The sequence below is a fragment of the Pseudorca crassidens genome, chromosome 2, assembly GCF_039906515.1.
Source record: "Pseudorca crassidens isolate mPseCra1 chromosome 2, mPseCra1.hap1, whole genome shotgun sequence".
Lineage (NCBI taxonomy): Eukaryota > Metazoa > Chordata > Mammalia > Artiodactyla > Delphinidae > Pseudorca > Pseudorca crassidens.
In genome coordinates, this window is record NC_090297.1 from 115568871 (window position 1) to 115581759 (window position 12889).

Sequence of the window (12889 nt, forward strand, 5' to 3'; positions counted from 1 at the left end):
ACATAAACTTGCTACAAAGAAAAAGGAAACTAGAGGGGATATTGGGGAAGGAAAGAGAACATGCTTAGGGATAAATGGCTAGTACCATATGATGGATGGGGCTGGCAAGTAAAACTTCCAGAGAATACAATATTAACAATATTTATCAAACGTTTATTAAGTACCAGGCACGGTTCTAACTGCTTAGCTTCTACTGTTATTTAATCCTCATAATCCTGTATGTTATTAGCCCTATACTATAGGTAAATAAACTGAAGACAGAGGTTAAATAAACTTGCCCAAGATCACATAGCTAGTTAAGGGGTTGGACCAAGATTTAAACTCAACTAGATTGGTTCAAGAGCCTCTGCTCTTGTATTATAACGCCTCCTAGCATGGCACTTAGTGCCTTCCTGATGATTTCCAAGCACCCTTTCTATTATAATGAGGCTTCTAACAGTCTCTGTGCTCAAGGAAACAAAAGGGTGCCATGAGTCTTTCAGTGTATTTAACTCCTCTAAGTCATTATGGGAGCCAAGGAAGGACCGAGTCCTGATATCTAATTCCTACCACAACTCACTATCACTCCTACTCCAGGCAGCAGCTCAGGTTTGTCTAACTCGTGCCTGATTTTCTCAGTTGCCAATCTGCTCCCTCGCCTCACCTGGAAGACATTGCTTTTGTGGCCGCTCTCAAAGTCCAATACTGGCTGTCGCCGTACCCAGTCCCAAACCACCACTTTCAGGTCATCGCTGCCACTGGCCAGCCAGGTGCCGCGCTGGTTAAAGTGCAGGGTATTAACACAACCAGTATGGCCCTCAAGCCCATGCTGCAGGCGGAAACGCTGCACAAAGACTCTTGCCCCACAAGCCTCATACACAAAGCGGGCACTTGAACCCAGCTCCCGCTCCCGAAGGGCAGGAAGGGCTTGCCAGCGAGGTCGGGGCAGGACTGAGGTCTCCGAGGACACCCAGTCCTCCAGGGCCCGCTCATCATCTGATGAGTCCTGGTCACGGTTTGCCCGCTTGCGCTGTACACGACGACGAGGATGCTCTTCTTCCTCCTCTTCTTCATCCTCTTCTTCCTCTGAGCGGTCATGGACTTGGTTTTCATCATTGATGGAGTAATGGCCAGTGTCCTCCATGCTGTCAGAGTCCTTGTCTTCACCTGAGCTCTCTGTATCTGTGCCTCGACTTTCTGTGCTGGTGCGGTTGGGGCCACCATCATCCCCGGTCAAGCTCAAGCTCAGGTCTGAGGCCTCCACTTCAATGCCTGAGGATGTCTCCCTCCCCTCCTCAGCACCAGACATCTCCTCTGGACTGCTAGACAGGCTTCCTGCATGTTAGTGAGGAATGGATAGGTGAGGGGGAAAAATAAGGAAGTAAGATAGTGACCAGAAGGATTCCCACTCCTTAGTCTAAAAAATCATCACACCAAAAGACCCAGAAACCAACTTTGGTCAAAATGTTTTCATTACATATGCTTATAAACAGTACCTTCTGAGAGGGAATCTTGAAAAGATTAAAACCAAAGTCACACACAAATAAAGAACTGCAGGACAACCAAAGATTATAATAAATTCTCAAAAAGCAAAGCACTGGCAGATTTTATAAAAGTATGCCTGATACAACTACCTTAGGCTCTATTTTGCTAGATGGGCATCCATTAGTTATAGCACATAATTAAGCTGAACGTAAGAAAAAAGAACAGCCATCCCTGAGCTTCCCTGGTGGCACAGGGGTTAAGAATCCGCTTGCGAATGCAGGGGACACGGGTTCAAGCCCTGGTCCAGGAAGATCCCACATGCCGCGTAGCAACTAAGCCCTTGTGCCGCAACTACTGAGCCTGCGCTCCAAAGCCCGTGAGCCACAACTACCAAGCCCGCACACTGCAACTACTGAAGCCCGTGCGCCTAAAGCCCATGCTCCGCAACAAGAGAAGCCACCCAATGAGAAGCCCGTGTGCCGCAACGAACAGCAGCCCCCGCTCGCCACACCTGGAGAAAAGCCCGCACGCAGCAACAAATACCCAACGCAGCCATAAATAAAAATAAATAAATTAAAAAAGAACAGCCATCCCCAGCAAGAGTTGGACTATTTACCACTTCGAGAAAGCACCACTACCTCCCACCTCTTAAACCCTACAGTTTCTTCCCCCAAGGATCCAGAAGGAAGTGCAAGGGACAAGTGGAAATTGTGACCATTTGAGTGGCTTCTTGCTCTCTTTTTTGCTGATAAATGTATTCTGCCTTACTTCCATTAATTTAATAATCGTATTATTAGTTTTAGATATAGGAATTCTAGTGAGACAAAGTTTTATCAGGAAGCATAAATAAAATTGATAAAAAGCAGGGCTACTACAGCAGGACCTGAAAAGAAAAGTTCATATTCTAGGTCTGCCATATTGGTAGTTATAAAATAACTGGGTCACTTTGAGCAATATAATCCCCAAAATTAGATACTGAATTCTCCTATCTAACAGCCAAATCATATTCTAGTGAGCACTTTGGCAATTATCTAGGGCCAAAAGGACCACAACTTCCAAACTAAGGTCAAGATGTAAAGAAAGGAAGGGGGTGAATGAGGATTTTAAACCTGCTCATGGCCTCCTTTCCTCAGATGACAATAAATTTTATCTTGCCAGAAGTAAAGGCTATTAGGTAGGAAAGGCTGACCAGCTATGTGTGACTGGTATAAGCTATTCAACTCCAATACCACATTGATGTTTAAGGATTCAAAATGGGAATATCTTCTTGCTTAGTCATCTGGATTAGAGCAATAATTTCTGAAGATCTTTGAAGCAATGGAACCTCTTTTCAATGAACTCTTAGGCAAAGCCCAATAAAGAAAACAGATAAACAATACACACACTTTTTGGTTCAAGTAGTGACAGAAGGTTGGGAGACACACACAAACAGCTCTTTTCAAATAGCACCTCAACTAAGAGCACAGTGTGAAAACGACTAGGAACTGGAAGAAAAAGGGGAAAAGTGCAGCAATTTGCTCCCAGGAACTACATTTGCTGAGGCTGCTGTATATGCTGAGAAAGATTAATAATTGTGGTTTTTGAAATGAAATTGAGTTTGAGATTGGGAGTGGTGAGAAGGGATAAAATATCACACCCATCACTTCTGTGAAGAAGGAAAAAAAATGAAACATCAAAACTCCTAGCATTTATTGTTAAAATTAAGATGACTTTGGGGGCCCTACCACATTAAGATAAGGGCCAGAGCATATCGCAAGCTCAGCAAGAGGACACTAACAGTCAATGACCAAGATAATAGCTAGGGGTTGGCAAATTTTTTCTGTAAAGGGCCAGATAATAAAAAGTTTAGGCTTCTAAACTTTGGACCATATGGATGTATGGCACAACTACTCAACTCCACTGCTGTAGCACAAAAGTAACCATAAATACTATGTAAATAAATGCAGCATGACTGAGTTCCAGTAAACTACAAAAACAGCAGCCTGCAGGCCTGTGGATTTAGCCTGCAGGCCGTAATTTGCCAATCCCTGATCTAGCTAATGGCCAAACTCCAAATCAATTGTATACCTCCAACCCCTCTAGAATCCTGTGCCTTTCAACTAAGCCTAGTGAAAAATCTGAATCACTCTCCTTTAGAGAAGATAAATGAACACCAGTGGTAAGAAAAGAACAAAGGGGCAATAAAACATCATGCTGAAAATCTCCCTTTCCCTTACTCACTTCATTGCTCTACCAAACACGTCAACTAGAATTTAGACGATAATCTTAAAACTACAAGGTGCTGAGGAATGCTGAACACGATACTGCCCAACTATATCCATTTGAAGGACCTTCTCTAGTTTGGAAGTTGGCTCAGAGTGGATGCACTGGTCAAATAACCCAGGTAGTAGCTATACTCTACCAGAATCATGATATTCTGCCTTCAAATCTGCAGTAGACCCAGTGATTTAATACTTGGTAGCACTGGTGGAAGGAAGGAAAGGAAGCAGGGAGGGAGGGAGGGAAGGAGGAAGGGAGGGAAGGAGGGAGGGAAAGAAAGAAAGGAAGGAAGGAAAGGAAAAAAAGGAAGAAAGAGAAGAAAAGAAAAAGAAAGAAAAAAGCCCCAACTGCAGCTATTTATAACTTCATCTCTTATCTAATTATCTCTACTGAACTATGATCTACTACTGTGAAAAGAGACCTCTCCTTATATCTGGGGAGCCTTGCCTTCCCAACAACTCCCTTGGTTCCACCACCAATTGGATCTTCTTTTTCTCCTTTATTAACAGCATCTCCTAGGTTTTGTCCACCCTTACAAAATTCCAAACCACTTGACCTCTTAGAGGGACAACTCTATTATTGATCTTCTGAAAACAATCAGATAAAAGCTGAAGGAGCAAAAGTACCAGGTAGTCCAAGGTGTTTCCTGTGTAGTTTCCTACACTCAAAACAACACAGGAAGAGTTCATTCTTTTTTTTTTTTTTTTTTTACATCTTTATTGGAGTATAATTGCTTTACAATGGTGTGTTAGTTTCTGCTTTATAACAAAGTGAATCACTTATACATATACGTATGTTCCCGTATCTCTTCCCTCTTGCGTCTCCCTCCAAGAGTTCATTCTTAGGAAAGATTTCCTTCCCTCCGCTAAAATCCAAGTCTCCACTCTCTCTGCGGGAGGAGGAGAACCTCAGTCGATAGCAAAAATAGCTTCACCTTCATTATGGCCCCTTACCATTAGCTAAGTCTGTTTTGCCATCTGTGCTGCTCCCTTTGCTGGACATCTTGAATGATGTTTACTGCAGCCAGCCTGGATCGAGAAGAGTAAGAAAATGAAACAATTAGGAAACAATCTGGGAAAGATGATAAAAGGCACCAGGAGATTTAACAATGTACAGCCTTTGTCATTTTTACAAAATTGATTTTTGTGTGTGTTCTCAGCAGGGCTTCTCAGCTGCTGAAAATTATGCCAGATATTATCCCCCCATGTCTAAATTCCATAAAGAGACATATCTTTGGGAGGCTAACTGCCATTTCTTCTCACTGAGTAATTGGCAGTGATTTTTCAGATGGGAAAGAAGGAACTGAAATAAATCCTGGAACAGCAGGTCTATATCAAGTGACATGTATTGCAAGCAAGCAGAGTCTTAATTCAAAAAGCTAGCTTCAGCACTACCCTCTAAGGCAAAAACTTTCTGTTGTAAATAATCATCGTATGTATCCACAAACTCTATGAAACACTTGCCTTCACAACATGAAGAGGAAGGTCAGACTCTGAATATCATTTCACACACAGAACAGCAGAGATAGAAGAAACTGAGCTCTTGGGATAACAGCCTGAGCTTTATGGTCATTCAGATGCCTAGCTTCAAACATACAGGCACAGATATTAACTAAGGATTATAAGAAGCAGAGTCAAATTAGAACTCAGGAGTATCCTACCCCTAAAAAAGAACCTAAAAGGTTTTTTCTTCCCTTTTATGACTAGTAAGTCAGTCAAGTGCAAAGCTGGAAAAGAAAGTGCAACATTTCCATTAAAACCATCTCAGTCCATTTCATAAAATGGCAAGCACGATTTCACCTAGTTCCACCAACTTTCACCAGGTTTGTCTGTTTAGCAAAGCCCTAACTAGGAGTTGGGGTACCTAGCTTTATTCCTTTTATACCACTATAATACAGTCATTATTTTTTCAGGGCCTCACTCCCACCTCAAGCAAAGTCCAAAGAGCAAAGAATAATATTATTCAGACCAGAATTTTGTTAAGCCCTTTCAGTGCCTTGGACAAAAGGCACTGAAAAGACAAAGTATGATTATGACTCCAGTCCTTGTACCCAGGCGCACTGGCCTCTAATCTTTCAACAGTCCTTTCATTCCCATAACAATTATCCCAGAAGCAGCCCCATCCTTATCTTTACCCGCTTCTCTCCTCTACAAAAATCCAAGTTGCTTCAAAAAATTTTTTTAAAGTGTCCTCTGCCAAGAGACAGCTGCCCAAAGCTTGCTCACATTAGGCCAGGGTGGGGGAGTAGAAATAATGCAAGAGCAGGACTGAGGCTGAATTTGAGGGAGGGACACCTGGAAGGGTGATGATGAAAGACAATGCCAACAAAAAACAGATTTGTGAAGCCACATAAAGAAAAACAGTGAAGAGCTGTTTGCAGAGCAGGCTGTTTTCCTCCTCCTACTTCAATGATGTATTTTTGTACAGCACTGCTCACACAACACTTGTTTTTTTCCTCTCAGTAGTCCCTGTTTATATTCTTCAGTAGCTCAGCAATATCTTCTTCCTCACCTAGGGTTTAAATTAATTACATTAATTGCAAAAGTTCTATGAAGCAGGGAAAACAACTGTACTACTTTAAGATTTAAAACTAAGGTCACAGGCATACCTTATGGTCAACTGAGAAGAGAACTGATGCCTTCTCACCTCCAGAATCAAGACTGTCAACCACACCATACTTCCCATCTCACTGTTATCCACTCCTAGAGAAGTATTGAGCAGCTCCAGAGACCCTTTCTCAAAACTGAATCTCATCAACTTCTACAGAAGCCCAGACTGCCTGAACTTTAGACTCATAGTGGCTCTAGAAAACACATTTGCTAGGCAGGAGGTGCCAAATGCCTAATGCTTACCTAGCTCTGAGAACCACTTCTCAGAAAAGGAGAGCCATGAGGTTGAACCTATACCCAGAGGTTGTAAAGCTCATCTTCTGGGACACTGGTTTAAGGTTCTTGCAAGAAGCGATCTTTTCTTTGAGGAAAAAAGTTCACAGAATTTATTCCTAAATTCAGAAACAGAACAAAACCTATGAATGCTTATGTCAACTCTGTTTAATCACCAAGCTGATAGGCAGAGAGCTTCTAAAAGTCACATTTTAGGGGCCACAGAGTTTAGTATAAGTAGTCCTAGGCTGAAAATTGGAAGTCCAGGGTTCTAGTACTACCTAAGTTATTAACAAACTTTGTGATGTGACCTTGGATGTGCTGCTTAATCTTCTCTGGGCTTCATTTTCTTCTTTTGTAAAACAGTATTAGTAATTCCAGAGATGGTACAGTTAAACAAAATTATATGTTAAAACTTCTGCAGAAGGACACTCTTAGAGCAGTGATCTCAAAACTGATTATGAACTTCTATCAGTGAAAACTCTGAGCATGAACCCACATTTAATCAATTCACATTAAATATTAAGCTTGATTTTTCTAGAAAAAACTTAAAATTTCAACATTCCCTCCCTATACAGCACTGGATCATCTTCCATATCCCTTGGAGTACATACATTCCCATTTTGGGGGATCACGTCTCTAAGAAGCCAAGAAACTTCGATGACACTGATAAAATACAATTACTTTGGGGATGAGTTGTTATCATATAAATGTCTGTCAAAATGAAGAAACTTAAAACCATCTCAATTCTGGGGTAGAAATTAGAGTAAGTGCCCAAATTAAAGCAGGCTAAGGTGCTATGACTGTGCCCTAGGTCTTAAGTACAGGAGTCACTCTAAAATTTCTTCCATCACCAAAGAATACAACCTTATAAATCTGAGGTAGGGACCATATCTGATCCCAAACTTAAATTACCTTCTTCACTCTTCAATGCACTCCATTCCCAACAAATCCACTGTTTTCACCTTGATCAATTTCCATGTAAAATCCAGTCCAGAGCACACCAATCTGAGCTTGGAAGAGCTGATGAGCTCACTGCCCCAGGTAGCTGGGGGAGTTTAATTAGATTAGCTCTACTGCCTGTACTCTAAAAATAACCATAACCCCTGCCAAAGTGAAGGTTAAAGAGTAAACTATTGGAGGATGGGGAAAAAAGACCCATGTGTCATTTTAATTTCTACCTAAGAAATTCCAGTGACCTAGATTCCTCCTGTCTTAATAAGAAAAAGGCCTTAAATTTTAAACCAAATACATGACAAAATATTAACTAAAAATCAAGCAGAGGGGTAGTTAAAACAGGATGTAAGAGTACTTTGTGGAAGAGGCACCAAACATCTCTTGTTTAAAACCAATGGGGCTGCTTTCTTATCCTAATATTGATGAAAGATTTATACAAGAAACCGGGTATACTAGAACAACAGGACATCCAAATTTAAAAAAAAGAAACTCGACTTGGACATTGTACAATATACAAAAAGTAACTAACTCAAAATGGATCATAGACCTAAATGTAAAAGCTAAAATAATACAACTTCCAGAAGAAAAACAAAATAGATAATCTTTGTGACATCAGGTTAGGCAAATATTTCTTTTTTTTTGGCCACACCGTGAGGAATGTGGGAGCTTAGTCTCCTGACCAGGAAACGAACACGCGCCCCCTGCATTGGAAGTACAGTCTTAACCACTGGATCGCCAGGAAAGTCCCCTAGGAAAATATTTCTTAAGATAGAATGCAAAAAAGCACAAACCATGAAAGAAACAATTAATTAACTGGACATATCAAAATTAAAAATCTAGTCTTCAAGAGACACATAAAAAAACGAAAAGACAAGCAATGAACTAGAGGAAAATATCTGCAAAAGACATATTTGAGGGCTTCCCTGGTGGCGCAGTGGTTGAAGAGTCCGCCTGCCGATGCAGGGAACACGGGTTCATGCCCTGGTCCGGGAAGATCCCACACGCCGCGGAGCGGCTGGGCCCGTGAGCCATGGCCGCTGAGCCTGCGCGTCCGGAGCCTGTGCTCCGCAACGGGAGAGGCCACAACAGTGAGAGGCCCGCGTACCGCAAAAAAAAAAAAAGACGTATTTGACAGCAATCGGAATATATTTAATTTCTCTCACAACTAAATAACAATCACTTGAAAAAGATGATCAACATTATTAGTCATTAGGAAAATACAAATTAAAACCACAATGAGAATCCTCTACACACCTATTAGAAGTTAAAAATTTTTAAATAATAATAATGAAAGTTTACTTTATCAAGTGCTTACAAGGAGTAGAGCAACTAATGTCTCACACACTGCTCAGAGAAAGGTAAAATGGTACGTAGTCACTTTGGAAAACCGTTCGGCAGTTTTTTTTAAATAAAGTTAAACATACACTTACCATACAACCCAGGAATCCTACCCAGGTATGTACTCAAGAAAAATGAAACTACATATCCACCTAAAAATCTAAATGTAAGTGTTTTAGTGGCTTTACTTAGATGCATCAAAAACTAAAAGCAAGTGGTTTTCAGCCAGGTCATGGATAAAAATTGTGGTCCATCACACAATGAACTACTGACATATACAACAGCAACATGAATGGATCTCAAATGTGTTATGCTAAGTGAAAGAAGCAAGACTCTAACAGCTACATAACATGACTCCATTTGTAGAACGTTCCAGAAAAGATAAACTATAGGGACAGAGAGCAAATCAGTCATTTCTGGGATTTGGGGGAAAGGAACTAACTACAAACAGTCATGAGAAAACCTGCTGGAATGATTAAAATGTTCTATGCCTCCATCACGGTGGTGTTACATGACTATGCATTTGTTAGAATCCAAAGAATGGGTCAGTGAAACAAAAGGTAAATTTTACTGTATGTAAATTATCAATCAATCAATCAATCTGGCCAGAAAAGAGAATGAGAGAGTGGGGGGAGGGGGGGAAAGAATCATGCAAAGTGTTAAATGACAGATACAACCCAACAATTAAAAATACTAGATTCTCAAGCCTGTGACTATTAATAGAAGTTAGATAACACTGGTCAATAGGCCACAATAAAAGAGAGCAAAATGTCTGGTCTTCTTGCTTGAAAATTAAAATGTGGAAGAATTTTTGCTGCAAACAAAGCTGCCTTATCAGAACCACATTAAAGGCAAGATGAATCCTGAACTCATAAAAAGTCTTCAACCCTACTGTCTAGGTGACAACTAAGAATATCAGAAGCTTAAAGTAGTCCAAAGTAGTTCTAACGGTTGTACTATTAATTTGTATACATACGCTTTTTATTTTTATTTTTTAAATTTCTCTCAAGTTCACTTTAACTCCTTTGGACTCTAGGGTCTATGGAAACTGGTCTGATAACTCTACCTTACCTCAGGTTCAATGGAAACATCAACTTGTAAATAATATTTCTGTCCTTGATCCCTTTACTAAGACCTGAACTCATGCTCAGTGAGTTCCCTTGAGTTACATAATCTCAGCATTCTCTTGGGTCAGTCCAGCTGGGTCAGTCCAGCTGCCTCGTTTGGCATGTCTCATTCTGCAACTGAAGTGCCCAACTCTCTTACACAGACACCCATGTTTAAATGAGACAAGGTTTCAGAATTTCCTCTTAAAGTGAAAGGTGATGGTAGAAACTACTTCAATTATTAGTAAGACATATCTGAGAGCCACACAATCCCTGGTTCCTCTTGGGAGGACAGATGTCCCACACCACTCATGACTGAACAGCTGTTCAGGGTTGATCTCCATCCAAAGTACAAATTTGCTTTTCAGTCTTAGGTCCCACAGTCCATCTGGAATCAACCAGTCCTATTTTCTCCATCCCCAGTTTTTGCTTTTAAGCTGAAATGGCTCAATTTAAATTCATTCTCCTTACCTTACTGTTTTTCTACTTCACAATAAACACTTCTCCAAGCCAACTTTCCCAACTCCTGCTGCCAGCCCCACTCTAATAGTACAGTGTTTATTAATCAGAGAACTTCAGACACTGAATTCAAAGGATGACCCCAAGGAAGTTGAAACTCATACTGTATAAACATGTTTACAGGGGGGCAGGCCTTTAGTTCTAGGCTACTCTCTATTAAAGTACTCGGAGGAGTTAAATATACTACACTGTCTCCTCTGGTAAACGGGACAGAGGAGCAGAAACTATAAACGTTTCTGGATCAGGGAAATTAATCTCTATTCCTATCTTGCAGAAGATGTAACAGCACTGGGTAGCCCAACTGTATAGCAGCTCCAGCCTCCCTTTTTTCTCTAAATTATAGGCCTCTGGCACCACCCAGTGGCCCATTTGTACAGAGACATGCTAGTAATGCAACAATGTACAAGGCAATACAGGATCTACAAATATAAATAAGGCAGTCATAATACCTTTTGTAGCCAATAAGCAATTAGGAAAACAGGTATACAACTACGATACAAGAGACACAAGTGTCAGTACCATCTTAAAAAAAAAAAAGGAATCTCCTAGCAGTCCAGTGGTTAGGACTCAGCTCTTTCACTCCCATGGCCCGGGTTCAATCCCTAGTCAGGGAGCTAAGATACTGCAAGCCGAGTGGCATAGCCAAAAAAGGAAAAAAAAAAAAGAAAATATAAACAGAATGTTGTTGTAGTTCAACAGAGTAAAGGATTATGTTTAGTCACGGAGAAAGGAAAAGCTTCTATGGAGATATTAGCTTTTAAACTGGACTTTGAAGGAAGGAGAGGATTTCAATGGGTAGAACTGAGGAAGCTATCCCATCAGGACCACCATGAGAAAAGACATGGAAGATGAAAAACCTGATTATGTTCAACAAAATACATGGGTAGTCTGGCTTGGCTAGATGCTGGGGTACAGTTCATTAGTTAAGAAGTACAGTAGAAGGGGTGTGTGTGTGTGTGAAGTATAGTAGAAGGGGTGTGTGTGTGTGTGTGTGTGTGTGCAGGAAGATTTTATTAAGGATAATAAGATGGACTGAAATGTACAGTTGCCAAAGTTAAGAAGCAATGAGATCCTGTCTTAGGCTGATGGCAGAGGAAATTAAAAGAATGGGGTCAACGTGTGAAACACTGTAGAGGCAGAATGATAGAATTTGGCTCAATAAGCAGTAACAAAGCTCAAAAAATAAAAAAGACAAGTTTGAGTCTGGGTGCACAGAGGAAATCTAGTGCCATAAACGAGAGACTGGCATGTGGGGGAAGAGAGGAATTTCATTTTGATTACGTTTAAAATCCAAGTTGACGTCAGGAAAGTAAGTGGAAAATCAATGTATGTCTGAAATCTGAGAAATAAATTAGGGCCAGAGATACAGGCTTGAGAATTATTTGTACAGATAAGCTTCAAAATCAAATCCCTTGTAAATTATACCTCACTAAAAAGCAAAAATAAATTAAGGACTCAAGAAAGGAAAAAAATCTTGGGGAATACCTATCCTTCAAAAAAAGAAAGAGGGAGAGAAATGCTCAGGGAAGTTGAAAGAGTAACAGTTTTAAATGACTTGGAAGTCGAGAGAGGAAAAGGTTTCAAGAAAGTGGGAATGGTTCTTGTTTCAAATGCTACAGAGTACAGAAAGGTGCAAACTGAGAAAAGGCTGTAAGACTCAGAACTGCTTTTCCATGGAATTACCTCAGGAATGGATGCTGGTTTTCTCCCTATTCAAGTATCATAAAATAAAAGGATTCAGCTATCTCTTCAGTTAAGTCCATTAAACTTATTTCCATAAAAAACTTATTAGGCTACCAATTAATCATAACCTGAGACCCATGTTTAAACAATTCAAAAATGTCTTCATTCATATTGTCATTTGGACAGACCTTTTATACTTTAAATACACTTTTATAAGAAGTACTGATGGACTTCCCTGGTGGCACAGTGGTTAAGAATCCGCCTGCCAATGCAGGGAACACGGGTTTGAGCTCCGGTCCGGGAAGATCCCACATGCCGCAACTAAGCCCGTGCGCCACAACTACTGAGCCCGTATGCCACAACTACTGAAGCCTGCGTGCCTAAAGCCCACGCTCTGCAACGAGAAGCCACTGCAATGAGAAGCCTGTGCACCGCAACGAAGAGTAGCCCCCGCTCGCCGCAACTAGAGAAAGCCCATGCGCAGCAACGAACACCCAACACAGCCAAAAATAAACAATAAATTAATTAAAATAAAAGTACTGATCTACCTTTCAGCTCAATTTGCTTCATCACTTGGCACTGAAGAGCCCTGGTTTTTTTTTTTTTTTTTTTGGCGGTACGCGATCCTCTCACTGTTGTGGCCTCTCCCGTTGCGGAGCACAGGCTCTGGACACGCAGGCT

General features: G+C 40.9%; 1 protein-coding gene across 7 annotated transcripts in view; it reads right to left on the bottom strand.

The window, feature by feature from the left end:
* DCAF8 (DDB1 and CUL4 associated factor 8) overlaps window positions 1–12889 on the bottom strand; it is a 43676-nt gene that overhangs the window by 24370 nt on the left and 6417 nt on the right. For 5 of the 7 annotated variants that reach the window (XM_067728333.1, XM_067728338.1, XM_067728337.1 and 2 more), the window contains 2 exons: window positions 4677–4751; window positions 644–1314 (listed from right to left, as the gene is read on the bottom strand). In XM_067728333.1, the coding sequence (XP_067584434.1) occupies window positions 644–1314; window positions 4677–4725 (720 nt within the window). In that variant the 5' untranslated portion in view covers window positions 4726–4751. Of the gene's footprint in view, window positions 1–643; window positions 1315–4676; window positions 4752–5186; window positions 6179–6575; window positions 6699–12889 lie in introns of those variants that run through there. The other 2 variants (XM_067728335.1, XM_067728336.1) reach the window with 2 other exon arrangements.